Source organism: Zingiber officinale, chromosome 1A (genome assembly GCF_018446385.1).
Source record: "Zingiber officinale cultivar Zhangliang chromosome 1A, Zo_v1.1, whole genome shotgun sequence".
NCBI classification, from domain to species: Eukaryota; Viridiplantae; Streptophyta; class Magnoliopsida; order Zingiberales; family Zingiberaceae; genus Zingiber; species Zingiber officinale.
This window is the reverse complement of record NC_055987.1, coordinates 7,406,853-7,433,080: the sequence shown is the minus strand read 5'-3', so window position 1 is coordinate 7,433,080 and position 26,228 is coordinate 7,406,853. Positions and strand designations below refer to the sequence as shown.

The 26,228-nt window shown below is 38.3% G+C and overlaps 2 protein-coding genes and 1 long non-coding RNA gene across 5 annotated transcripts; 2 read left to right on the top strand and 1 right to left on the bottom strand.

Annotated features, from left to right (window-relative positions):
* The first annotated feature begins 1,931 nt into the window (after nt 1-1,931).
* Nucleotides 1,932-11,141, top strand: LOC122016837 (mitogen-activated protein kinase 10-like). Of its 2 annotated transcripts, XM_042574267.1 has the most exons (10): nt 1,935-2,592; nt 4,387-4,795; nt 6,044-6,171; nt 6,316-6,375; nt 8,044-8,193; nt 8,295-8,450; nt 8,744-8,955; nt 9,058-9,159; nt 10,043-10,209; nt 10,287-11,141. In XM_042574267.1, the coding sequence occupies exons 1-10, from the start codon at nt 2,569-2,571 to the stop codon at nt 10,724-10,726; spliced, it is 1,848 nt and encodes a 615-aa protein (XP_042430201.1). In that variant the 5' UTR covers nt 1,935-2,568; the 3' UTR covers nt 10,727-11,141. The 2 variants fall into 2 exon arrangements, with proteins under 2 accessions (XP_042430194.1, XP_042430201.1); XM_042574260.1 differs by having other exon boundaries at nt 1,932-2,592; nt 8,744-9,159.
* A 2,192-nt stretch (nt 11,142-13,333) lies between these two features.
* Nucleotides 13,334-17,914, bottom strand: LOC122016831. Its single transcript, XR_006121201.1, has 3 exons — nt 17,588-17,914; nt 17,363-17,494; nt 13,334-13,436 (listed from the first exon to the last, which is right to left on the bottom strand). It is a non-coding gene; the product is annotated as an uncharacterized LOC122016831 (long non-coding RNA).
* LOC122016819 (probable WRKY transcription factor 56) lies at nt 17,901-19,724 on the top strand. 2 transcript variants are annotated; one of them, XM_042574242.1, is made up of 3 exons: nt 17,901-18,314; nt 18,936-19,097; nt 19,192-19,724. In XM_042574242.1, the coding sequence occupies exons 1-3, from the start codon at nt 18,025-18,027 to the stop codon at nt 19,580-19,582; spliced, it is 843 nt and encodes a 280-aa protein (XP_042430176.1). In that variant the 5' UTR covers nt 17,901-18,024; the 3' UTR covers nt 19,583-19,724. The 2 variants fall into 2 exon arrangements, with proteins under 2 accessions (XP_042430176.1, XP_042430167.1); XM_042574233.1 differs by having other exon boundaries at nt 17,902-18,320.
* Nucleotides 19,725-26,228: the final 6,504 nt, after the last annotated feature.

Genomic DNA, 26,228 nt, shown 5'->3' with positions numbered 1-26,228 from the left:
CCCAAATGTCGTATACCTGAGAGCACCTAAAATTTTATCCTTTTAATCTTTTTTTTAGCTTGATCACTATAGCCTAACCCCCTAAATCTTAAATGCAAAATCTTATTGGCTTAATCTCAAGCTACAAAAATAAATAAATAAAAAATGCTGTTTAACAATTAGAGTGCTTGGATTTGATCCAGATGCCTAGTTGCGGATAGAAATATCGTGCAACATTTTAAAATCATGCGTGTATATATATGAATGGAGGCGCCTCCTAGAGGCGTCCACACGTGTCGCACATGAATATCGCCCAGGATATCAAATTAAATTCGTATAATGTTAAACTTTTAACATGCATAAATAGATGCCTTCTTTTTCATAATTAGACTCGCGTGCTATGCCACAATGTTTATAGATATAATTAAATTTTGCCACCATGTTTATAGATATAATAACTTGACATATTTAAAGTACTAATCACATAATCAAGCCATTAATTCCCTTATTCCCAAACTGAATATTTCTGTCCTTGCCTATAAACAAATAAGTAAATAAATCATTATGTCGAAGAACTCCTAAAAAGAAGCATTAAGAAATTATATACATATGAATCAGTACTATAATTAAAGAAATTTTATATCAGTGAATGCCACAGAATGAGCTGTAGATATTCATGATCATGTGATCACGATAGTATATTTGCATCATTTTTGTCTTTCTTTGTATGTATTCATCAAATTGTATTATAAAATGAATATTGAGTAATTAAAATAACATAGATTTGGAGTTTTATTCATGTGGCAGCTTATGAACCTTTCAAGTCACTATAATAGGAGTTGTAACATGCATGGCAACAATTTAAGCCACTGCACAAGTGTCGGCTGGTGTTTGCTGACATGGAATGGTATTAACTCAGAGCTCTTTGCATTATTTCAATATTCTGAAGCACTTTTTTTTTTTTGAAAAAAAAAGTATTCTAAAATCTTCTTTATCTATTCACTTATCTAAATAAGATTTCCTTTCCAATGAACATCGACACTCATTTGAGGATGAGAATCGATGAGGCTCAATGAAGGAGACTTAAAGGAAGGACCACAGAGGTCAACCCTCACCTGCTTAAAGATGAAAGCTGATCAGGGACAGATACAAGGTCATTTTCTCTGAGGCAGGTGGAAGACGAAAAGAAATCAACAACAAACCTCATTCAAACCTTAATACAAGAAGATCAAGTCTTTCATCATTCTAGAAATTCATTCAATCAATACTTATCATCATCATCATCCACTTGAAATGTGATTACTTTTCTTTAACATCTCAAGCTGAAGGCAAGAGAATCAAGTTGATCATTATTAATTTGTCTTAGTTTTATGTACATTTATGGCTTCATTTATGAGACCATCAATGTTGCTTGAGCTCTCATCTACCTTACCTTACAGGAAGTTGGCTGTAGTTAAGCATCATCATCACAATTCTGTGGTCCGAGATCACTCTGAAATTAATTGATGTGCTCACACTTGATAAGATTATAAATTAAACAGGTTTTACTCTTTTGAGTTCTGGAAAGATAGAGGAATGCAAATTGATAAAACAAAACAAAAAACAAAACAAATGGATAATGTAGCAAAACTTGATAACTGGGAAGAGAGGAGAGATGCAGGGAAATTAAATAGAAAAAATGGGAGAAAAAAGTGCTAAATGATGATATCGAAACTTGATAACCTCAATTACTTATCCACAAAACTGATAGATTATCACCTCTTCTTCTCCTGCTTCTTCTTCTTATTCCAACGGTAAAAAAAGGAAAGGAATGGATCAAGTTGCTTGAGAGAAGAACTCGGTCCTCTCTCCTAAATGCCCTTCGCGTTGGGTATAATTACAGGGAAAGCCATTGGTTTAAAGGGAGATATTCGCGGGAGGTCAGGCGCATTATTGTCCGCACGGGTATTAAAAAAACGATTTAGATTCCTGGCATCGAAGGCGAATAACAAGGAGCAGCCCCCTTCCTCTCTCTCTCTCTCTCTCCATCTCGCCCCCGTCGCGCCTCTCGCAGCGACCAAACCTAGGGTTTGGTTTCGTGTCCGATTTGTTCGCGGCTGGAGATTTCTCGAGGGATTTTCGAGCTCTTTGGGCAGGCTGAGGTGGGGGTGAAGCTTTTGTTCTGCGTTTGGGGGGCAGAGGGGCCGGATCTTGGACGGAGACTGATGCAGGAGGGAAGGGGGATGCGGTTGATCTGCCGGTGCTGTTGTCTCTGTTAGTGGTTCTGTCGGACGGTGTAGTGTAGCTGTCCCTTCGTCGAGGGCTTGTGAGTACAGTTGGGATTGGATCTGTTCGCCGTGTTTAATCGGTGGGTCGGTGGAATACAGCGCGTGAGTCGGTGAGTGGGTCTTCGGGATTCAATACAGAGTTTGGCAGGATAAATGCGGTTGGTTCCCGTGGCGATCTGTCCCTTTTGACTTCTCGTGCATATTTTTTTGCGGCGCCTGGGATAAGGAAAGGCAAAGGAGCGGTGAAGAAAGCGGTAGAAGAGAAGAGAAAAGAAGCAAATTTGTTTTTTTTTTGTGCGAGGAATTTCAAGTGGCTGTACAAATGCAGCAAGATCAGCGTAAGAAGGTGGGGTTTCTTGATCCGTGCTTTGCGTATCTGTTCTCTTTATCTATTCTTACAATTTGGGTCTCTTTTGTAAGCCTTTGGGAATTTTCTTCAATAAACCTTCTCATGCTATCTATAATGCCCTTTTTGAAATACCAAACCGACATTTTTGTGGCTGTTGTTGATCGGTTGGAAAATTAAGATTCATTTTGGTTAAGTCTGGTAGTCACTAGAAGGACTTTAGTTTTTTCCGTATAATTTTTCATGCAAATTGGCTACTTGTTATTGATTCTACTAGGTGAAAATCTGATGCCAGATACTCGGTTTTAGTTTTGTGCTGTTCACCTGAAAATCTAGTGCTAATCTAAAAGTCAGTAAAGCTCTCCTTGAAATCGAATCCCAGTAACTGGAGTCGACAGCCTCAAAGCTTTTCTTTATTTATTTTTCTCTGTCTTGATTATCATCGGTGAATATACCAGGACTCTCGGTTTCATCTATGAAATTTAATTATGAGCCTTCAGAGGCTTTTCTGATGGCTTTGCTATTCCTTTTTTTATATCACTTATTCCAGTTGTTAGAAGAGGTTTTTCTATCAATTTTGGTGACGTCTGCAGAGACTTTTTATAACTTCTCTAGAATTTCTTCAGTGACCATTGCTGATGACGAATTATGGGTCCAGCTGATTTCTGTGCTGGTTACTGTTTGATGTTTCAAAACATAAACAGATCTGAGTTCATCTATAGAATCTAAGGAAATGAATCCGGTTCTCTTTACCTGATAATCCTGAGTGCCTTGCATCATTTAGGGCCACATAAAGCTGATACACAAGGCAATTTGATGATTGTATGTGATCCTACAATAGTTTCCTCTCTAAGGAAATGGAACTAGTTCTTTTCACCTGATAATCCTGAGTGCCTTGCACCAATTAGTGCCACATAAAGCTCATACACAAGGCAATTTGATGATTGTATGTGACCATTGCTGATGACGAACTAAGTTATGGGTCCAGCTGATTTCTGTGCTGGTTACTTTTTGATGTTTCAAAACATAAACAGATCTGAGTTCATCTATAGAATCTAAGGAAATGAATCCGGTTCTCTTTACCTGACAATCATGAGTGCCTTGCATCATTTAGTGCCACATAAAGCTGATACACAAGGCAATTTGATGATTGTATGTGATCCTACAATAGTTTCCTCTCTAAGGAAATGGAACTAGTTCTTTGCACCTGATAATCCTGAGTGCCTTGCACCAATTAGTGCCACATAAAGCCAATACACAAGGCAATCTGATGATTGTATGTGGTCCTACAATGGTTTCCTCTCTAAGGAAATGGAGCCAGTTCTTTGCACCTGATAATCTTGCTTGCCTTGCATCAATTAGTGTCACACAAGATAAATACACAAGGCAATTTGATGCTTGTATGTGATTCTACAATAGTTTTCTCTCTAAGGAAATGGAACCACTTCTCTGCACCTGATAATTTTGATTGCCTTTCATCAATTAGTGGCGCATATCGCCAATACACATGGCAATTTGATGATTGTATGTGATCCTACAACAGTTTCCTCTATAGCTCAATATAGAAGAAAGAAAATGCATGTAAAATAGAAGGATTACCCACCAAGATGTATGCCAGATTATTCTTTGTTATCTTAAATATGCTCTCTTTCCACTGTGATTTATAACTAAATGATGGTAAGTAGAAATCCAAAGACTGTTTACTGGAATTTGAAATTATGTTATTTTTTCTCCAAAATTTGTAGTATTTTCTCAATGAATTTAACTTTCATTCGACATTTGTGTCTTCTCCAGAATTCACCGGAGCTAGAGTTTTTCAGCGACTATGGTGATGCTAACAGATATAAAATTCAGGAGGTTATTGGCAAAGGTAGCTACGGAGTGGTCTGTTCAGCAATTGATACACATACTGGCGAGAAGGTCGCAATCAAGAAGATCCATGATATTTTTGAGCACATCTCTGATGCTGTCAGAATCCTTCGTGAGATCAAACTTCTTCGTCTTCTAAGACATCCTGACATAGTTGAAATCAAACACATAATGCTGCCTTCGTCAAGGAGGGATTTCAAAGATATTTATGTTGTTTTTGAGCTCATGGAGTCTGATCTTCACCAAGTCATTAAGGCAAATGATGACTTGACAAAAGAACACTATCAATTTTTTCTTTATCAGTTGCTCCGTGCTTTAAAATATATCCACACAGGTAAATTTTATTGCTTCTTGTGAGTCTGCAAGTTTAATGTGATTAAATGCTATTTCTGGTTGTTGTTACTATTCCATTTTGTGTTGAATTAGTAAAGCATGTCCGTTAATCTGTATGTTCTTAATGGCCTCCAATTGGTGGAAGTCCAAGTTAATAATGTCAAATTAGAGATGACCTTCTCAGCTCCATATTGGGAGTGTGAAATCAACTGGTCAAATGCTTGAGCATTCACGATTGACTTTGTTAGTCTTTGTTTTTCTACACCATCTCAAGTACAAGTAGTTTAGTTTCTAAGCAAGGTAAAGACACTAATGACATTGGGATAAAAATACGTACCAAGATTTAGCTAAAGTGGCCAATAAAGACTTCAAGGAATTATTCATTTATTCATATGATTGCACATTGGGAGGATCAGGTGTTTAGACTAGAGTATATTTGCCAGTAGGGTCCTTATCACAATTTGTACATGTTAGGTGTTCTGTTACTCCCATGACTATGGCATTAGATTTTTGACTCATGTTGGGCTTGTAATCTAATCATTTGAGCATCAAAAACAATGGGAATATTTGTCATCTTGATCCAAAATACATTTTGCATATGAATCAATGAAACATTCAACTATTTTACTTTTGAGGTGGAACTTTAAAATCAATAAGGATAATGCTATTTTTGACAGATTTGAAAAGTCATTAGAGTTTTGTGGCCTCTTTGGGGGAGCAATGACAATAATGCTCTTTTATGTCAACTTATTGATAACTGAATTTTGAGGCAATTTGGTGGTGCCTGTCTGTCTACAATACTGCTTATTAAAAATTAATTGTTTTTGACTCATGAACAGGTGTCAGCATCTTCAGTCTAATTTGTTGGCTCACTAATTTGTAGACATTGTAATTTTTCCCATTAGCACCACAACCCAGAACAATAGGAGTTAGAAGCTACTAGTAGAATCTGCTATGGCTCAGTTTTGTTTTTCCTTGATCAAATGAATGAAACTTTGTTCTTCATTTGGGTCTATGTATATTGACAGTCAAAAGCTTTTGTATGCTCCTGTGTTTTATAGCTGTATCATTTGCTTGGGGTTTTTAATAACTTTGAATTCCTTTTATTGTAGTCAAGAAAATGTGGTGCAAGAGATTGTTTCCTTGACCGATTCATCATTCTTTTCTCTCAATCTACATTTGATACACTGTTTGTTACTTTGATTTTTGTAATTTTTGATAATGGCTGATGCTATAACATTACGTGCAGCTAATGTGTATCATCGTGATTTAAAGCCAAAGAACATACTAGCAAATGCAAACTGCAAACTGAAGATTTGTGATTTTGGATTAGCAAGAGTTGCATTTAGTGATACTCCCACAACAATTTTTTGGACGGTAAGCTGAAAAGAGCATAGTTCTTTCTCTCTCTCTCTTTTTCAAATTTCCTTTTTATATCCTGCTGTAGTTGTCTTTTGTAGATTCAACAGCTAAGACGTTAATGGTACAATTCCATCTTTCTAAAATCATAACGTGTAACAGGATTATGTTGCAACCAGATGGTACAGGGCCCCTGAGTTATGTGGATCATTTTTTTCTAAGGTATTGGCATATTCTTCATCAATTTTAATATCTGTAACTGTGGAAAATTGGCACGGCTTTATTTAGCTATTAAAGCATATTCTAAAGAAAGTTGCAACTCCTCACTTGTTTGCTTATGCTATGAGCACTGTTCTGATACATGGTAATGCTAGATCTGACTGTGTAGATCTACATTCTCATCATGCAAAACCAATTTTCTATCAAAATGCTATGCACCTTGTTTTGGTTTCCTCAATAAGATGCCTTCCTGACTGGTGGCAGTTACTAAACTTAATGTTAAAACGGTAATGAAAAATGATTCAAGATTATAGACATTTTTTCCTTTTGCAACCATTGTGATGTATGGAACTTAGACTTAACAGGATTGTATTAGCCCATGTATAATCAGTTGGGTTGATTTGATTGGCTCTACTGATCTTTTGATACAAAAATAACAGGTAAGAGAAACTTGTGTTTTTTTTTTCCATCTCTCCACCAGTAACCATTAGTGTTTTTTTCCATCTCTCCACTAGTAACCATTAGTGTTTTTAATTTTTCTGATTGAACCAATCAAAATTTCGGTTCAATCAGAAAGCATATATTTTTCAACTGAACTGAATTTACCTCGGTTCCTAGTTTATATGATTTAACTGACCAATTTGGTTCAATTTTAAAGACACTATCATGTAGCAAAACTTTTCTTCTGACAGTGCCTAGTAAGTGATGGTTACTGGTGGAGAGATGAATGCTTTGATTAGGTAATGCTATTATGATAACACAACTGAAATAATCATCTAGCTATCTAGCTACACCAAGGGTTTAAACATGGGTCAGATGCCAGTCTGGACACTGTTGTTGGTATTTTAGATGTTTACAAGGTCTATAGCTAACTATCCATTATTAAACAAACACAATGAAGATCCTTTGGGGTATGGTATGTACTATTGTGTGAGACATTTTTGTCAGTCGATCTAAACCACTTTCAGATAGTTGCAACAAATGCCTTTTGTCTTTAAAAACAATGCTTATTTAACTTGTTCATTGAGAACCTACCATATGAAAAACTATTTTAACTTTCTTGAACCAATTCATTGTCATCATCAAGCCATGTTTGTCCCAACTATTCTGGGTTGGCTACATTAATCTTATTCCTCCATTTAGCTCTACGTGAGGCAATATCACTAGGTACTTTTTTTTTAATTAATTGAACTTGAATCATGTTACTGGCTTATATCATCACAATGTTTCCATGTTTGTCCCTGTGTCTTACACTTTTCTGCTAGACTTTTGAACAGTAAAGGATAAGGAAATTGGATGCTGGCTTTGTAGTATGAACTAAGATGACCTTCCTAGTTAAACAATCTTGTTTTTGTTTTTTTTGAGGATTCTACCGTTATCGAGATACTTGATGGGTCTAAATTTTAAATTATTTAAGCTAGGAGTGGAAATTATTGCTCTTCTCAAGCAGTTGGTTTATTTTAGTGTCTTTCTCCTAAATTTTTTAGGGATGGTATAGATTATACATTAAAACAATGCTTGTTCAGGAAGGATTTTGAACTCCCCTGCAAGCTGAAATATGATTAGCAAGAGGTACTTGTATGGAGTTTGTTCCTTATTTTTCTGTTTTTGTGTTAAAGTATGAACTACTTTTTCTTGGAAAGATATTGACTAGCAGTAATCAAATTGCAGTATACTCCTGCTATTGATATTTGGAGCATTGGTTGCATATTTGCTGAAGTACTAACAGGCAAGCCACTCTTCCCTGGCAAAAATGTGGTTCATCAGTTGGATTTGATGACTGATCTTCTGGGGACACCTTCCTTGGATACAATTTCTCGGGTATTTTGGTTTACCAGAACTCTCTGTATTGGATGTGATTGTTTCGAAAAATTAGAAAAGACGCCTAACTTTGAATGTATTCTTCTTCTATCTAATCCTAGGTTCGAAATGAGAAAGCAAGGAGGTATTTGAGCAGCATGAGGAAGAAACAATCAGTACCACTTGCACAGAAGTTTCCCAATGCAGATCCATTGGCATTAAAACTTTTAGAGAGGCTGCTAGCCTTTGATCCGAAGGATAGACCAACTGCTGAAGAGGTATGTTACCAATTTTTTTTTAAAAAAAAATATTATCCATTGTCCAGTATTCTTTTGTTAAGTTTGGGGGAGCATTTTTTTAAAGAAAGCTAGAACTACCTAGTGCAGCTATTGTGGAAATAAACTCAATTACTCAGTATACTAGTAGCCGACTTCACCTAGTGAGATAAGGCTGTATTATTGTTGTTGTACTCAGTATACCAGTAACCACATTGTATTTAATACTACTAACATCTTTCTCAAACTCTGGGTGTTTGTGTCCATGGAAGCTAACACATCTTTTTGTTTATTAGGCACTGGCTGATCCATATTTTAAAGGTCTTGCCAAAGTAGAGAGGGAACCATTTTGCCAACCCATCACAAAAATGGAGTTTGAGTTTGAGCGCAGAAGGTTGACTAAAGATGACATTCGAGAGCTTATCTTTCGTGAGATATTGGAGTATCATCCTCAGTTACTCAAAGACTACGTTAATGGAACTGAAAGAACAAATTTTCTGTATCCTAGGTTTGATGTTCATGTTCACGACCCTTCAATATTTTTATACATCTCTTTCTCAGGTATTTTCTTATTCTCAATACTCCCTGTTTTCTGTTTCTGTTTATGCAGTGCTGTGGATCAGTTTAGAAAGCAATTTGCTTACCTTGAGGAGAATGGTGGTAAAAGTGGACCTGTAATTCCACTAGATAGGAAACATGTTTCTCTTCCTAGGTATACTTTTTTATTTTAGTCTGGTTTTGATCTTTATGTTTTTTTTTTGTATGTAGATAATGTTCAAGTTAATCTTATGATTAGAACACTAGAGCATGCAAGAGATCTTGTGTTTAAAACATAATGTATGTTTTACTTTCCTCTTCAATGTAAAATAAACATAGTTTTAATAGATTTTGGAATATCTTTTATATTTTGACAAACCTTCGAAGTAATTATGTTGGAAGTTCTTTCCTGAACGTGTATTTTTTCCTTCTGCATGACTTACAATATAAAAAGTTCATTCTGATTCTTCGAAGTGAACTAGTTTCTTTTCTGTTTCTTCAATATTCAGTATGCTGTCAAGCTTATTATTATTCCTTGTTGAATAATCAAAAATCTTATATTAGTCATAGTGTTATACATAGGTTGAGAACATAAAATGCATTGTGAAAAACCATGCAAGCCATTGTATTATATACTTTCACTTCGTGTCATAATACATTGAACTACTATGCACACGAGTTTAGTTTAAATTGCAAGAAAAGGGTAAACTGCTGTTCCTCTCAGGCTCATTTTTATTTCCTTTAGAGTTAATACCTGAAACCAAAATAATGAATGAAGCTAATTTTTCTGTTGTTGGATCGATGGCTTTCTTACATCTTGCTCTGATATTTATCCAAGATCTAAAGCTTTATCTTTTGATTATTTGTCATGCTGAAAGAGTAGCAGATATAACCTCTTCAGTAAAGCGCAACAAGCGTAGAAAAGACAACCATAAAGCAGTTTTATTTGAAATGTTTCATTTTCTCTTTCATCATGCAACATGATGTGCAGCAGCTTCAGATATGCCTAATTTTTCACTGTTTCATAGGACGCTTAAAATTTCTTTGGCATCTGTTAGGTCAACGGTTGTCCATTCTTCAACTGCTTCTCCAATGGGACAAACCAATATGGGCACTTCCAGAGACAGACAAGGCAGTGATGAGGCTTGCAAGAATCCTCGAGAAACCGAAAGGTTGTCTGGAAATATAACAAGGACTTCGCAGGCACCACAACGGGTTCCAACTGGTAATTGTTTTAGATTCAAATTGACCATATGTAATGGTGATGATGCACTCACAATAATTGTATGGTATGTTTCTCAGCTCGGCCAGGAAAAGCTATTGGTCCTGTCTTGCCTTACGATAGTGTGACTGTGAAAGATGCCTATGATCCTAGACGGTTCATTAGGAATCCTGTTCTTACACCACAACCTTCAGCATATTGTTTTCCTGGTAGCTCGGGCAAGTTGGATAGCTACAATAGAGAACCAATGGAAGCCGAAAGTGAATCCGTTCAACATAAGCCTCCACAACCACACTTGCACAATAAGATGGCATCGGATATAGCTCTCGAGATGAGAGCATCCCCATTTTATCTCACAGGAACTAAGACCGAGCGGATCGAGAGGGACAGCAGCATACTGGAAGCAAGCCTGGTGCATGCAAAATCTCCTTACAATGGACTTGTAGCAGCCGCTGCAGCAGGTGCTGTAGCGCATAGAAAAGTTGGCACTGTTCAGTTTGGTATGACCAAGATGTATTAGGCACAGATCACAGATTTAAATGGGATGAGCAGGAAAATGAAAGGTGGGTTTTGGAAAATTGAAATGCTAAGAGTAGCAGCCACTGGGAAGACGACAGGAGAATTGAATGCAGAAAGCACAGAGGATAGGATGGCATATTATGCCCGGGCGATTGAAGTGGCAATTTTATAATGCATGCTTGACATGTGCATTTCTTACTCTGAAGGCAAACACGTAAAAAAGTTCTTGTAAACGGTGGCAGTAATGATAACTGTTCATCCTTTGCTTACAAATAGAAATTGGTTTTCTCTGTAACTTTATTCTAATCAGGTGGTTTGTTTACCAGACTGTACAGATACATTTGCTGGGGTTTATTAGTTGAGAAGTTCCGGATGTTTGTCACAATATACATACTTGGTGTTTGTCTAATACAAAAGAAAAGGATCAACGGCAATGTAATGTAATTTTGATTGTGAGGAGGATCTTAAGGTTAGCCAATATGTAATTAGTACAGCAATGTAACGTAATTTAGGCCCCTGAAGTATATTGTTTTCTTCCCATGTCTCGTCTAGGCTTAACATAAAAATGTGCCGCAACACGCAAAGCATCGCCTTTATGTTAACTTTAGCCAACCTCCAAAGCTAGTCATTTTCAAGCACTATAAAAATGTGCATGCCTCTTTGCGTTAATTACAAAAAGATCTGCCTTTCATTTTTCTTTCGCGTCTTAATTGTATCATGCATGTCAACATCACAATCCTAGAAAATAACTTGATATCTAGCTTTTAAAAGTATTAGATGGTTTTGTAGCATATTATATATCTGTCGGCATGAGTTCAGTCCACGAGATGTACTAATTCCATCAAACTTGTAGGCAACTGAGGTGCAAACGTGAATGCACGATCTGTTTGCAGGTGAAGTTGGTTAGTATGAAATAAAGTTGTTATTATGGGATGAGTTTGAATTTTGATAAAAAAATTAGAAAAATCCTTCCCACATTGATTAATTATAATTTTTCAATTTACCTCTTTACAAATGGTCAGTCTCATTGGAGTGACATATTTCACCTTTTACCACCGTGAATGATGTGTTGTCCCATTGGGACGAATAGTTGGCTAACGCATTGTGGTGTTATTATCATGAAGTCTAGTAGTCAAATCCCGGTTAGTAGCCGAGTGTCTCCCCTCCTTCGTGCGTTATTCAATTGTCCAAGGCTATAATCACCCGTAATTTATCTCTTTCGTGTTGGCTTAAGAACGGGCTGACGGAGGCGTTGAGGGTGAGTGTATCGCCTTTTGCCACTATCAATAAATAATGTGTTGTCCCCTTGGGATGAGCTATTGACCAGTGAAATATTGTTATCACGATGTCTAGGGTTTCAATTCCCGTCTAGTAGTTAGGTTCTTGTCCTCTCCATGCACTGGTCAGGCTAGTAGTCACATGTGATTTACATCCCTTTGTATAATATGAGGATAGGGACATTTGGGTGAGCGTTATCACCTTTCTGCGACCGTGAATGAATAGTGTGTTGCCTCTCAGTTGGCTAAAATGTGACAGTTTTACTACAATAAGGTAAGCGGTCAATTTTTGACTAGCGCATGCTCTTGGGAAAAAAAATTCCTCTCACCCTTTAGCCACTTAGCGGTCGGTTATAAGTTGATCCCGTGATTTACCTCACTTTACATAACATGACGATAGACTATAAGGAGCGCGTGAGCGTAATCACCTTTTGCTACAAAAGTGAATGAATGATGTGTTGTCCCCACGAGATATCAGTTGATTACAGAGCGACAGATTTATTATAATGGAGTAAGAGATCAATTTCCGATGGGTGTTACCCTTCATATAACCTAGGGACAGACTGTGAGGAGCACCTAGGATGAACATAATCATCTTTTACTACAAGTGAATGAATGATGTGTTATCCTCACGGGATGCCCAATTAGTTAAAAAGTGATCAATTTATTATAATGGGATAGAGATCAATTCTCGACGGGTGCATACCCTCAGGAAAAAAATTCCTTCCACCTCCTAGTCACTTGGTGGTTAGCTATAAGTTGATTTTATAATTTACCTCCCTTCGCATAATTTAGAGACAGACTGTGAGGAACGTCTGAAATGACAGTAATAATCTTTTACTACGACATTGAATGAATAATGTGTTTTATGGTCCTCCATTCGGTTGATGCTCATTCCTTCACCAAATGACGACATAAGCTTGTGTGAGGGGTGTTCAATATGGTATATATGATATTGTAATCGTATATTATATACCATATAGAAAAAAATTTAATATAAGATAATTTATATCGAGATTATATCGAAATTTTAGTATATTGAAATTTTAGTATAGTTTCCTCCCGTTCATCTTAAAATTTCAGCATCATTATATTATATATCATACCAAAATATTAAATTTTATACTAATATCGATATTAAAAATTCAATATGATATAACATGGTATTAAAATTTTTAGTATATGATAATATCAATATATTTTAGTATGATAAATACATATATTAAACATTTGATTTTTTTTTCACCCTTAATTGTGTAGCCAAACAGATACAAACTAAATCCAGCCAAGTCAAACATGAAACGATAGGAAGATCTCTCGTTGGTGAACAGTCGCACTCTCATTCTCTTCCTTTTCTTCCTCGATCGCCGTCAGCTTCTTGTAGCAAGAATTATGAATCGCAGACATCAAGCAACCGCCCCATATTCTCCGACACTGCATCATTAAGCCAACTAATTAAGAAGTTCCTCACCGTACTCATTATTTAACCAGGTTTTATTGCTTTCACAAAAAGAGAAAACTAATAAGCTATTCACTGTTCATAATCGCCATTGTGGTTGGTAATATAATCCAAATAAAAGAATATTCCGGCAGAGAATAACGTTAATTGCAAGAAACTAAAGTAATGCATAGGCTAGGTAGAAGGAAATGAAGGATGTGCAAGCTGGCAACAAGTTATTTTCCTATGCCGCAGCTAAAGATCCTAAGAAATTTAAACGGCAATTTATCAAACTTTTTATATTTAATTTTTATATTTATCAAAATACATAATTATTTTTCATTACGCCCTTACTTTATTAGTAATCTACTACCTATCACTCATCAATCAATTATTGTATGAACAGTTGACTTTGAAACTTTTTTATGTTCTTATTATGTGACAGTTTAACGAATTCTCGTAACTAAATAATTTAAGACTACATCAATTTGAAAAACACATAATTCTCCATTTAGATTGTGAAATTTATGTGCATGATTATACTAAAAAGATATAACAAGTACAATAAACTTGATTTAAAATATTTTAAGGTGCTTAAGATCATCAAAGTCATTGATGACCCTATACATTATCTAAAATTAGGAGTCTAAGAATCCTTTTGTGACTAAATATAATTAATGATCCTCAGTGTTTTAATGAGCTTATGTCAAATTACCCATCTCTCAATTTATATTATGGAATCCAAGTTAATTTGAATTCATGATTACATTTAGAAGACTTCTAAGAGTGTAATGGTCTTAATTTGAAATGATTATGTGATTCATAAGGCCATTAACTAATTTTGATTAAAATTCGCTGATGATCTTAGTCTTTAAAATTTTAAAATCTTGATATAATTTGAATCGGGGGAATTTTAGGAATCCTTTATTGATGTTGATGAGTAAGCATGATAAGCCTAGACGTTTTAATGAGCTTGTGTCAAATTAAGTACAATGAACTTAGTGTTTTTAAGGTATTTAAAATTATCAATAAATTTTAATTAAAACTCAATCAGGATCATTTTATATTAAGTTCATTGCACTGTTTACCGTCTTGTGAGTGTAATCATGTCTTAACACCTGGATTCTGTTGAATATAAGTGAATCGAGAAGAGGAAAGATGCTCCATTGAGAATGAGACTTTAGTCCTACATTGGGAGTTTAATGACATGATGGTTGATTTATATTGATTCATATGCATTGAGGATGTGAACAAATGTATGGGGAGATGCTCTTTCTCACGTGTGGATGAGCAGGGAGGGGGTGTGTGCAAATCCAGGACCCGGATTGCATTGAATGATATTGATTCGTGTGCGGGCACGACCTGCGGATGCATTAAATTTGAGATTAATGCAGAATCAGTAATAATGAGTGAAACGGTAGACGTTTCACTGCTCGGCTAGTAATGGTCATTAATCGACGATTAACGCTGCTGTTGATCCAGGGCCCGGATTGCACTAAACCATGTTGACTTGTGTGCGGGCACGACCTGCGCGCGCTGAATGTCGGACCGGTCGGGGTAAAATTTGTCCAAGTGGAATAACCAACGTTTTGCCACGTAAACCTTTTGCTACTGTGTAACGAATGCATTAAATTTGAGATTAATGCAGAATCAGTAATAATGAGTGAAACGGTAGACGTTTCACTACTCGGCTAGTAATGGTCATTAATCGACCAGTAACGTTGTCGTTGATCTGAGCTTCTATATAAGGAGACTGTGATTATAGGCAAAGAATATACACGGAGCGAAGCAAGTAGAAGCTCTTCACCTCATTCCCCTCCTCTGTCGTGCTACTCCTGCTCGACAGAGTGCTTGTGATATCGATTGGGGGGGGGGGGGGGGGGGGGGGGTGTGTGCAAATCCAGGGTCCTGATTGTACTGAATCATGTTGACTCATGTGCAGATACGACCTGCGCGCGCCGAATGCCGGACCGGTCGGGGCAAAATTCGCCCAAGTGGAACAACCAACGTTTTGCCATGTAAACCTTTTGCTGGTGTGTAATAGATGCATTAAATATGAGATTAATGCAAAATCAGTAATAATGAATGAAACGGTAGATGTTTCACTGCTCGGCTAGTAATGGTCATTAATCGACCATTAACGCTGCTGTTGATCCAGGGCCCGGGTGTGTGTGCAAATCCAGGGCCTAGATTGCACTGAACCATGTTGACCCGTGTGCGGGCACGACCTGCGCGCGGCGAATGCCGAACCGGTCGGGGCAAAATTTGCCCAATTGGAACAACCAACATTTTGTCACATAAACATTTTGCTGCTGTGTAACGTATGCATTAAATTTGAGATTAATGCAGAATCAGTAATAATGAGTGAAACGGTAGACGTTTCACTGCTCGGCTAGTAATGGTCATTAATCGACCATTAACGCTGCCATTGATCTGAGCTCCTATATAAGGAGGCTATGATCACAAGCAGAGAATAGACACGGAGCGAAGCAAGCAGAAGCTCTCCACCTCATTCCCCTCCTCTGTTGTGCTACTCCTGCTCGGCAGAGTGCCCGTGATATCGATCGAGTGTCACTCAGTTCATCGTGACCACTAGTGCTTGGTGGGGTTCACGGTCAAACCGTTGTATCCTGGGAAACAGACGACCCGAGTAAGCCTCAGCACAGCCGGAGGTGGGGGTGAATCTGTTTCAAGGAAACTGCGACTCTCGCAGGCCTCAGTTAGCTCGCCCGATCTGCCTTTCGCTCAGTCGATCCGTCCTTCGCTCGGCCGATCCGCCCTCCGCTCGGCCGATTCACCCTCCGCTAGGCCGATCCGTCCTCTGCTCGGTCGACCTGGCTGCTTGGTCAATCCGCCCTCTACTTGGCCGACCTGCCCACTCGACTGATCCATCCTCTGCTTGGCCGACCTGCCATCTCGGCCGATCCACCCTTCGCTCGGTCGATCCACCCTCTGTTTGGCCGACCTGCCATCTCGGGCGATCCACCTTCTGCTTGACCGACCTGTCCTCTTGGCCAACCCGCCCTCTTGGTCGATCTGTCTTTGCTTGGTCGACCTGCCCTCTCGGTCGACCCACCCTCTCAGCCGATCCGTTCGCTCGACAACTTAGACTAGCGGCTCAACCAATCTTCTTGCTCAGCAATTCTTCGGCTTGTAGCAGTAACCAGTTCTTGCTGGCAACCTGAGATCATCCGCTCAGGCCATCTCGACTGTAAGTTGAATTTAATTTAAAGTAATTTAAATTCAGCTATATTTCCGATAACATATTATTTGTATTCAACATATTCTGCATCCCAAGTAGAGGATTGTGAATATTTAAAATTGATACAATTTTAAAATATTTTCTTATTAACTCATTTGATTTATTACATATTAGAGAAAGTTAACAATCAACTATGAGTTTTAGACCTTATATAAAAGAGGATATAATAAAAATAATTATTTATTTTAATAAATGTAAAAATTAAGCATCCAATCCAATCCAATTTAATATTATTTCATTTTAAAAGGTTAAATATTATCATAAAAAATATAAATAAATAAATTATGAGAAATATTTTACTTTAATATGTTTTACCAGAATTAGGAGATCGTGCACTATCCAATTTAATATCATGGACTGAAGGTATATGTGATACAGTGAATTTTGAAAGTGGCGAGGTGAAGAATCATAAAGTTTGACTTTTGATCCGACAGAATTCTCTGATCTACTTTATGGACTAGATAATGGATCATAAAAATTTATTGATTAATTTTAATAAATCTTATTTATTTAATAAATAAAATTCATATAAATTAATCAATCAATATAATCATTCATCTTCTAAATCCAGATTTACGTTACCTCTTAGCCAAGTAAAATATCTCCTTCTCGACTAAATTTACTGAAATTTCGATGTAAAGTTTTACTTTTTCAGATTACCTCAGTGTTCATAATCGGAGAGCTCATTAAATGCTCCCGCTCGCCGTGACGTCACAATTCGGATAGAGATCTCAATTTCGATCACGTCCACGCGAACCCCTCCCCGTTCCCACAAACATATCCCTGCCACCCCTGGGCCCACGCATCCCAACGTTAAATAAAAGAGGTCAATTATTGGGTGCGAGCTATTCGTGGTTGGCCAATTTCATTTAGAAGGGCCACTACCTCCTGCCGTCCGATTCAGATCCGACGACGCCCGTAGCGCGGTCCGACCCGGACTAACGGCAGTGAAGGTGACGCCTCATAATTGGAATCCACGGTTCGGGCGATCCGCAATTGCCGGTGCCCCGGTCCCACGCGAACCTCCGGACTGACTTCTACTTCCCCACGTCGCCGACGGTGGCCGGTGGGCAGTCCAGCTTCTCTTTGCGGCCGTCAATAGTTCCTCGCGTCAATTCCCCATCAACATTATAAAATCAAATTTAATTAAAATAAATTTTAAAATAATAATAATAATAATAATAATAAAAATGATAACGAAATGTGCACCGAAACAAAAAGTGGGGAGGAAGACTAAAGCGGCACTCCACCTTTCGTCCTTTCCCAACCATCGCACAGTACACTTTTCACTCTCTCTCCTTCATTATCAAAGCTAGCTCGCCATGTCCGGCCGGGAGGTCGACGGAGATGAGCTCAGCCGCCGCTGTGACTTCTCCTTCCACGACGATCTCTCGCCGACACAGCGCGAGCGGCATGATTTCATGAGGGAATTCTTGGACGAGTCCACGTTGACCATGGATTACTTGCTGCCGGGCGGTGATCATGGAGCGGCCAGGGCGAGTACTCCGGTGACGCCCAACTTCTCGATGTCATCCACATCGGCCGAGCTCGGAGGGGAGGAGGACTCCGGGCCGTGCAGCAAGAAGAAGGAAAAGATGGAGGAGGAGGACAAGAAAGTGTAACTGGCTTAATTAATTAATTAATTAATTACCTCTCTTTAATTTGTTAATTAACTTTAAGTAGCTTCTCCCCCTTTCTTGTGTTCATGATGACAGCCCCCACGGGCGGGATCAGCCGGTTATGACATGGTATTCTTGCATCATGAGTCGGGAGGTCGAAGGTCTGCGGCAGCAATTGCGATAACATCAATATCTGTCCGTGCTAAACATCTAAGACCGCCATGTCATAGCTGGGCCCGTATTCACCGTGATTTACTCCCTCTCATACTTGTGGGGCCGGGGTGAGGGGGCCGCTGGGTTGGCGGTTCCAACCTTTTTGCATCATGATGACGGTCAATTGCTACTGCAAGCTAATTGATTTTGCATTGAATAACTAGTTAATTTTCTTAATTTGTGCAAGTTTGATTGAATTGTCTTCCTACCTGTTCTTTATTTTCGTTGGAATGAAGATTTGTTTATCTTTAGGGTTTCTGCCGTCCTTTCCCGTGCTCAGAAATTAGGGTTCAAATTAATTAACAAAAAAGAGAATTTCTTTCCCCTTTTTTATGCATCACCGAACCGTTTAATAATTATCACAATTGATTTGCTAACTGCGATGCAATTTTGACGTACAGTTCACGCAGGATTAACAGGCAGGCAAAGCAGAAATTAGGAGAGAAAAGGCAGAGGGAGCCCAGGTTTGCTTTCATGACCAAGAGCAAGGTCGACAACCTTGAAGATGGCTACAGGTGGAGAAAGTATGGCCAGAAGGCAGTCAAGAACAGTGGTTATCCGAGGTTAATTAGATGTTCACATACTATGGCAATTATGATCGATCGATATATATCAATTGTGAAATTAATTATTAGTCTTCAACAATTGTTCATGCAGAAGCTACTACCGCTGCACGGCTCAGAAGTGCAATGTGAAGAAGATGGTCGAAAGGTGCCACCGAGATCCAACCACCGTGATCACAACTTATGAAGGGAAGCACAATCACCACAGTCCAGCAGTGAACCCAATTAGGAGCTCTCCGGCGGTGGCGTTGGCGCCGGCGAACTTTGGGCATTTTGATCACCGAGTAATGTGCTCGTCAGGAAATTCCGGCATTAACGATATGCATCAGCTTAACACTGCATGTGGAGGATTCTTGTCAAACCCTAGCACGTATTTGCCAAGTCTAACACCTCCTTATCTTCCCCAGCTTCAAGTGCCGGCCGATCATGGTCTACTGCAAGACATTTTGCCCAGGATGAGCCACAGCGACATAAAACGATTGTAATTAACTATGCCTGCTTTAATTACTTTCTCTATGCTTAACAATCTCTATGCATACCTGGGAATAATATATCATCATGTTCTTATAGTTTTGTATGACGATCGAGCTTTTAAGTTATTGAACTCTGATCAAATTAATTTCTGCATGCTAGAAATATTCAATTTTTATTGGTGTTCTTTTCTTGCGATGTAGCATAAGTGATACTAGAATAATTAATGGTCTCCTAAATGGACATGATCTAACAGAAGTACATCAACTGCAAATTAATGATTCATTCAAAACCCTATCAGTGGAAAGTGGATGAATTCTTTTTTTTTGCATCGGCTTTTTTTTTATGTTATGTATAAAGTATATAGTAGTCTACACAACCTTTTTGTTGCATGAGAAAGCATTTAATTTTCATACCGACTTTGGACTGATAAAGCCTAATGATTCTTGTACCACTGCATTAAATGTGCAATGAACTGTGGGAGATGGAAGGAGAAGCATTGCATTGTATCAGGGTGGGTTGGTCACTTTGCATGCCTCTAACTGTTCGGTGGCAGGAGTAAATGCATGGAGAGAGTGTGGTGTGAGTTTTCATGATTATGGAAGGGGAATTTGGAGTAATTAATGACGGGCACAACTCACAAGCTCAAGCTCTCTTTGTCTTCTCCATGCTTGCCTTTTTTTAAGCCATTGAACTTTAAAGACCAGTGCCTTAAATGTACCGGCTGCTTATGTGTGCTTTGTCGATATGCAAGTGTAGTGGCCATCTAATTAAGTAGGATTCGATGTGATAATTGTTGAGTACTTAGGGCATCTCCAATAATGATGCGGATGATAAGGGTCACATGGCAGGCTCGTGATTGGTCAATAGGGAGTTCAGATGACATCTTTCAGGACTTGGTGAACGCAAGAGTTATGCAGTAGTATCAGAACTTTCGAGCCGGTCCGATCTTTTGAACTAATCTGACTTGTCAAGCAGCTGAGTTGTCGATCTGCAGACCTCCTGAGCTCCCGGCATGCGAGGATTACTAAAATTAAAGGATATGACGGTTACTATAATATCCCTTAATGACCCCTTCGTAACCTCATGGTGGTAAAAAAAATGAACATGTTCGTCTCTAGCGTCCCCTCCTCCCCTCGAGATGAGATCCTCTGTCTCGAAAATATTGTGTCCCCGTGTCCCAACGCCGATCGGACGACTATGATATTTTCATGATATACACTGCATCCTTGAGATGTGATTTAATTCGTCCGATCGACGCTGGGACACGAGGACACGATATTTTCGGGACAGAGGATCACATCCCCCCTGTAACCTCATAATGACCCTTGAATGAATCGCCCCACGGGATTATCCGGAGTGGTTAGTGCGTAGAAGATTGCCCAATGAGATCGTGGGTTCGAATCGCGGGGTAATCAGGGCGTAAATCCCTGGTCCCCGTGTCCCTCTTCCCACTGCGCACTAGTTTCTCTGGTTACCGTGATTAACCTCCCTCGTGATGGCCTTAGGCAAGGTACGGCGGGAGTGTTGGGGGCGAGCATTATCGCCTTTTTTGCCCAATAATGACCCTTGAATGAGAGGAGTCTCTTGGACTTTCTTGATAAAACTTGTATAAAATCTAAGCCGCATAGATTCTAAGAACCGTATAAGAACGTTGTAAATATGTGAATGGAGAAGATGTGGAAGAGGAAAGAAACTCCATTGTGAATGAGATTTTAGTCCCCATATCGGGAGTTTCAAGGCATAATGGTTGGTTTATATTAATTCACATATATTAATGATGTGAACAAATGTATGGGAAGAAGATCTTTGTTATGCGTGGGTGCAAATTCAGAGCCCGGATTGCACTAAACCAAGTTGATTCATATGCGAGCATGACTTGTGCGCTCTAAATGTCAGACCTGTTAGGTAATATTTGTCCAAGTGGAACAACCATCATTTTACTACATAAATCTTAACACTGCTCATTGCAGGCCTTGGTCCATTTGCCCGCTCAGATTCTTCACCCGCTTGGCTCGTTCTCTTGCTCAAGCAGCACTGTTCACAAACTGCTCTTCTCGGTTAGCCGATCTGCCTGGTCGATCGCTCGTCTTGCTCAGCTAGTGTGCTATACTCGCTCGACCTTTTTGTCCTCTCGGTTGCAAGCCCGCCCGATCTCTCACTCGCTTAGCCACTCGCTCGGTCTGCTCAACTGCTCGGCCTTCTGCCTGGTCAGACATTTGGTCGATCAGCTCACTTAGCTGCTTTGCCTGGCTGGCAGCACACTCACTCAGCCGCCCTGCTCGACTGCTCGGGCTCTCTGTCTGCCCGATCAGCCTCTCAGCCCACGCGATTAGTGTCTTTCCCGACCCAACACTTGGTTGCTCGCTCGCTCGACCCGAATAACCAATTTGCTTGCTCGGCCTCTCAGCTCGCTCGGTCGCCAATGTACAGTCTGCCTTCAGCACTTGGTAGAAAATCAGCCCTTGTTGGCAGTCAGAGATTATCTTCTTAGGTCATCTCGACAGATAAGTTGAATTTGATTCAGTATAGTTTAAATTCAGCTAATTCTCCAATATCTCCGGCATCAGATTGTTTTGTCCAATAAAGAATTCGTATATATAAAATATAAGAATATGTGAGTATGGATCTTCATTTCACCGAGAACATGACATAAGAAAATAAATATATAAATATAATGATGAATAACCTGATTGAAGAGTCATGTCTTTATCCTTTGGTGTCATCTAGAAAATCCTGAGGAAGAACAAGTGAAAGTAAACGAGGAGGATCTTCCAAGGGGCTTAGGGGATAACGATGCTGAAAAGCTTCTTGTCAATGGGGAACAAGAAACTATGTCAAGATAATTCTTCCCTAAACTCTTGGGGACCTCCCCTTATATAGACAATCAATCTGTTATCAGCCTATAGATGATAACGGATTGGACTAAAGGGTTCTATACATTCAACTCATATCCAATTACCCGAAATCTAATAAACATAAGTTAGATCACTTTAAGAGTTTGGATCGTATTCACATGCGTAACTTAAAAATAAGTCTACCTAATAGAGATAAATATATCGAACATTTCTCTCTATAAAGGTAAGGAGAAGAGAAGGAAAGGGAGATTCTCTAACTATACTTTCTTTCTATTACTATCAAACCTCCATGCTAAGTTAAGCATCGAAGTTGTCTCGTGAGGTAACTCTAGGTGAATCTTTTGATATTTGTTACTTTTCATAGGAAATCATAGCACTACGAGAAGAAATTGTTAGAGTGTATACTAAAAGCCTAGCTTTTTGTAAACATTTATTTGCTAAAATAAAAGAATCATATTGGTCAATATCTGTATTTATTTATTAAATGTAATTGTTCAATTAATTTATATAGTAGACAACATGAAGTGTGGTGTCACACTTAGAAGATCATGTTGTCAGTTCTTTATAAATTATAAACAGTTGCTCGCGACTAAGATAGAAAGGAACAAACTATCAGTATAGTCGTAGTGTAATTAAGTATTAGTTTATCTTAACTAATAAATTACACTGATACACTTTAAGTGTATTGAGTAGGATCATTTAGGTAAGTTCTTTTTTTACTGACTTAGTAAAAGAACTAAACCTTAGTTATTATGGAAGTGTGTGCTCTTAATCCTAATATAATAACAAGCACATATATTTAATATTTATTTCTTTGATTTATCAAAGGGTGAGGTTTAGCTCGATAAATCAATATGCCCGATAAGTTGGGAAATGATATTACTTATAGTGTGTGTTGTTGATTATAGAAAGAATCTGTGTCCTAGTTATCTAGGTTGAGAATACCCCCAAGAGGAGCTCATAAGGATTGTCATGTTAAACCCTGCAGGTGGACTTAGTCCGACATGATAATAAAGTTGAGTGGTACTACTCTTGGAGCTAGATATTAATTAAGTGAGTTGTCAGTAATTTACTTAATTAGTGGACATTCATAATCTTAAACACAGGGAGACTAACACACTCATGATATGAAGGAGCCCATAATGTAATTTGGGATTGGTGCGGTAGTGCGATAATAACTCTCTAGTGGAATGAGTTATTATTGATGAACTTGAGTTGTGTGTTCGGGGCGAACACGGGATACTCAAGCTCATCGAAAGGTCAAAACTAATTTCTCCTCTAGGTCCCTGTCGTAGCCTCATTATAGCCTCAAGTACATCCAAATGTAAGGCCCTTCTTCGTGTTCAAGAAGGGGGTCGGTCCATTGCTTGGTGACCAAGCAATGGCCGGCCACATCCTCTTCTATAGGGGTCGGCCCTATTGCTTGGTGACCAAGCTAGTAGGGGTCGGCCACAAAAATTCAAACAAGGAGGGTTGTTTTGAATTTTTAAAATCTTCTCTTTGTAGAAAACTATAAATTTTAAAAGAAAGATTTTAAATTTTTAAAATTTTCCTTATTTGAATTAGGCCACATGTTTTAATAGAGAGTTTTAAAAGTTTTTAAAACTTTCCTTTTTTAACTATCCTCATGGTTTAAGAAAAAGGAGATAAGTTTTAAAATTAAAATTTTCTATCATCATGTTAAAAAAGGAAATTTTATAAGAGAGTTTTTAAATTTTAAAACATGGTTTTAATTTTTAGAAACTTTCCTTTTTTAACTCCTACTTAAGGAAAGAGAGCTTGTAAAATTTTATAAGAGTTTATCTTGTAAAATTTTATATAAAAAAAAATTTTTCTTTTCCTTTTAATGTGGCCGGCCACCTTGCTTGGTGCCCAAGCAAGGGCCGGCCAATAGGATTAAATCAATCCCAATCCTAAACCAAATAGGATTGATCTCAACCATTGATTGATGATTAATTCAATCAATAGGAAGGAAAAGGAAAATAAAAAGGGAAAAGGAAAATTATTAAAATCTTTCCTTATTTGCCTTAGGCAAGTAATATAAAATAAGGGGTAAGGGGGCTTCATGAGACACAACTCTTATTCTTTTGCTTGGGTGATCTTTTGGTGGCCGGCCCTCTCCCTTCTCTTCTCCCTTTGCTCTCTTTTCTATTAGAGGTGGTGGTGGCCGAATATTGCAAGGAGGAGAAGGACTCTCTAGGGTGGTGTTCATCTTGGAAGATCGTCGCCCACACGACGTCCAAGGCGAGGCGAGGAATACGGCAGAAGATCTTGAGGTCATTAGCATACAAAAAGAAGGTATAATTAGCAATTGTTTTCTGCATCATGCTAGTTTTTCTTTTTGTAAGAATTCTAAATACAAGAGGCAATTAGATCTAGTTTTTCGAAATAGTTTTTCGAATTTGTGTTTTCTTCTTTTTTGAACTTGTGTTTCGATTGTTCCTTTTGGTTGACTTAGAGTTATTTAAGGAAATAAATATTAGCTTTCCTTAAAAGGCTTTGCCTAGGCGGTGGTGGTTGCTCCCATATCCAAGAAGGCCATGTGCCTCGCCATGCAGTCCTGGAAGCCAATTTTGGAAATTAATATTTATGGAATTAATAATCTAGGTAGGTTTGAATCAATAGTGTTAAGTTCCGCTTGCGATTCAAATCTAAACCATTAAGAACAGATAAGTTAAATTTGGAATCAATGATGTTAAGTTCCGTCTGCGATTCCTAATTTAACTTCTAAAGAACACAATAGGTTATTTAAGGAAAGTTTCGACACTTGTACAAAAATTTTGTACAGTGGAACCGGTATGTTTTCCTAGGATTAACCAACAGAAATCTAGGAGAAGGTCTCATTGTCATTATTCTTTATGCTGGGATGGATTTCTACCGCTGCACCATCGTGGTGATATTTTTAAATCACAAGATTTTGGCAACGTCTGTGGGAATATCAGAGAGAGACATTGAGTGATTACTCCGATGACTTTCCCATAGATAATATCAAAATGTTTTGGTTTGAAAATATATGATATTAGATAAGATCAAAATTGGCGTCATCGATGGAATTGAGAAACAAAAATATAGCATAAAACGAAAAAAAGGAGAAAAGAGATAAAAATAAAAAACAAGAAGAGAAGCGAAAATGAAAGAGATAAAAAAAAAGGAGAAAAGATAATGAGATAAAAAAAATATAAGAATAAAAATGATTAAAAAAAGGTGATAAAAGAAGAAAATATTCATGAGTTGGCTTTGATATCAAGTCATTGATCATCCAGTGGCAACAAAGATTTATGGAGAAGTCTCTCATAATTTAGAAAGGAGAAGTAAAGGAAGGAGAGAGTTAGAATGACGGCAAAGGGTATCCCAGTTCGGTCACTTCGACGCTCAAGTCAATCTACAGTAGAGGAGAATGGAGAAGAAGAGTAGTACAAGTCAGTTAGGTTCAGACAGTTACCCTCTGCACCTGCGAGGACATACGACCTTTTATAGAGTTGTAATTGTGCTCTCATGTTCTCCACGTGTTCTGAGATCCATACTTTTGTTATCCAATTTTTTTTGAAATAAATGATTACGTTGCCCACCTCTTTCGGGTTAAAAGCGCTATGTCTCCTATGTTCTTGGGAAAAAATGGTTACGTTGTTTGTATTTGCAATGAGCAATGATTCAACACGTTGCCCATCAAAAGTCGTGTATAATGGTTCGGATATGGGAAACCTGGAGTGGGGGCAAAATGCAGTCTGGAGATCATATTTTTATTGACTTTGACCTCCACCTCAACAAGACTATTGACTTTCCCTGAACCACGTGGCACCCT

Coding starts and splice junctions, on each gene's coding strand:
- LOC122016819 (XM_042574233.1), top strand. CDS start 18,025: ATGTCCGGCCGGGAGGTCGACGGAGATGAGCTCAGCCGCCGCTGTGAC. Junction 18,321..18,935: donor GAGGAGGAGGACAAGAAAGT/GTAACTGGCTTA, acceptor TTTGACGTACAG/TTCACGCAGGATTAACAGGC. Junction 19,098..19,191: donor AAGAACAGTGGTTATCCGAG/GTTAATTAGATG, acceptor TTGTTCATGCAG/AAGCTACTACCGCTGCACGG.
- LOC122016837 (XM_042574260.1), top strand. CDS start 2,569: ATGCAGCAAGATCAGCGTAAGAAG. Junction 6,376..8,043: donor GTGGATCATTTTTTTCTAAG/GTATTGGCATAT, acceptor ATCAAATTGCAG/TATACTCCTGCTATTGATAT. Junction 8,194..8,294: donor CCTTGGATACAATTTCTCGG/GTATTTTGGTTT, acceptor ATCTAATCCTAG/GTTCGAAATGAGAAAGCAAG.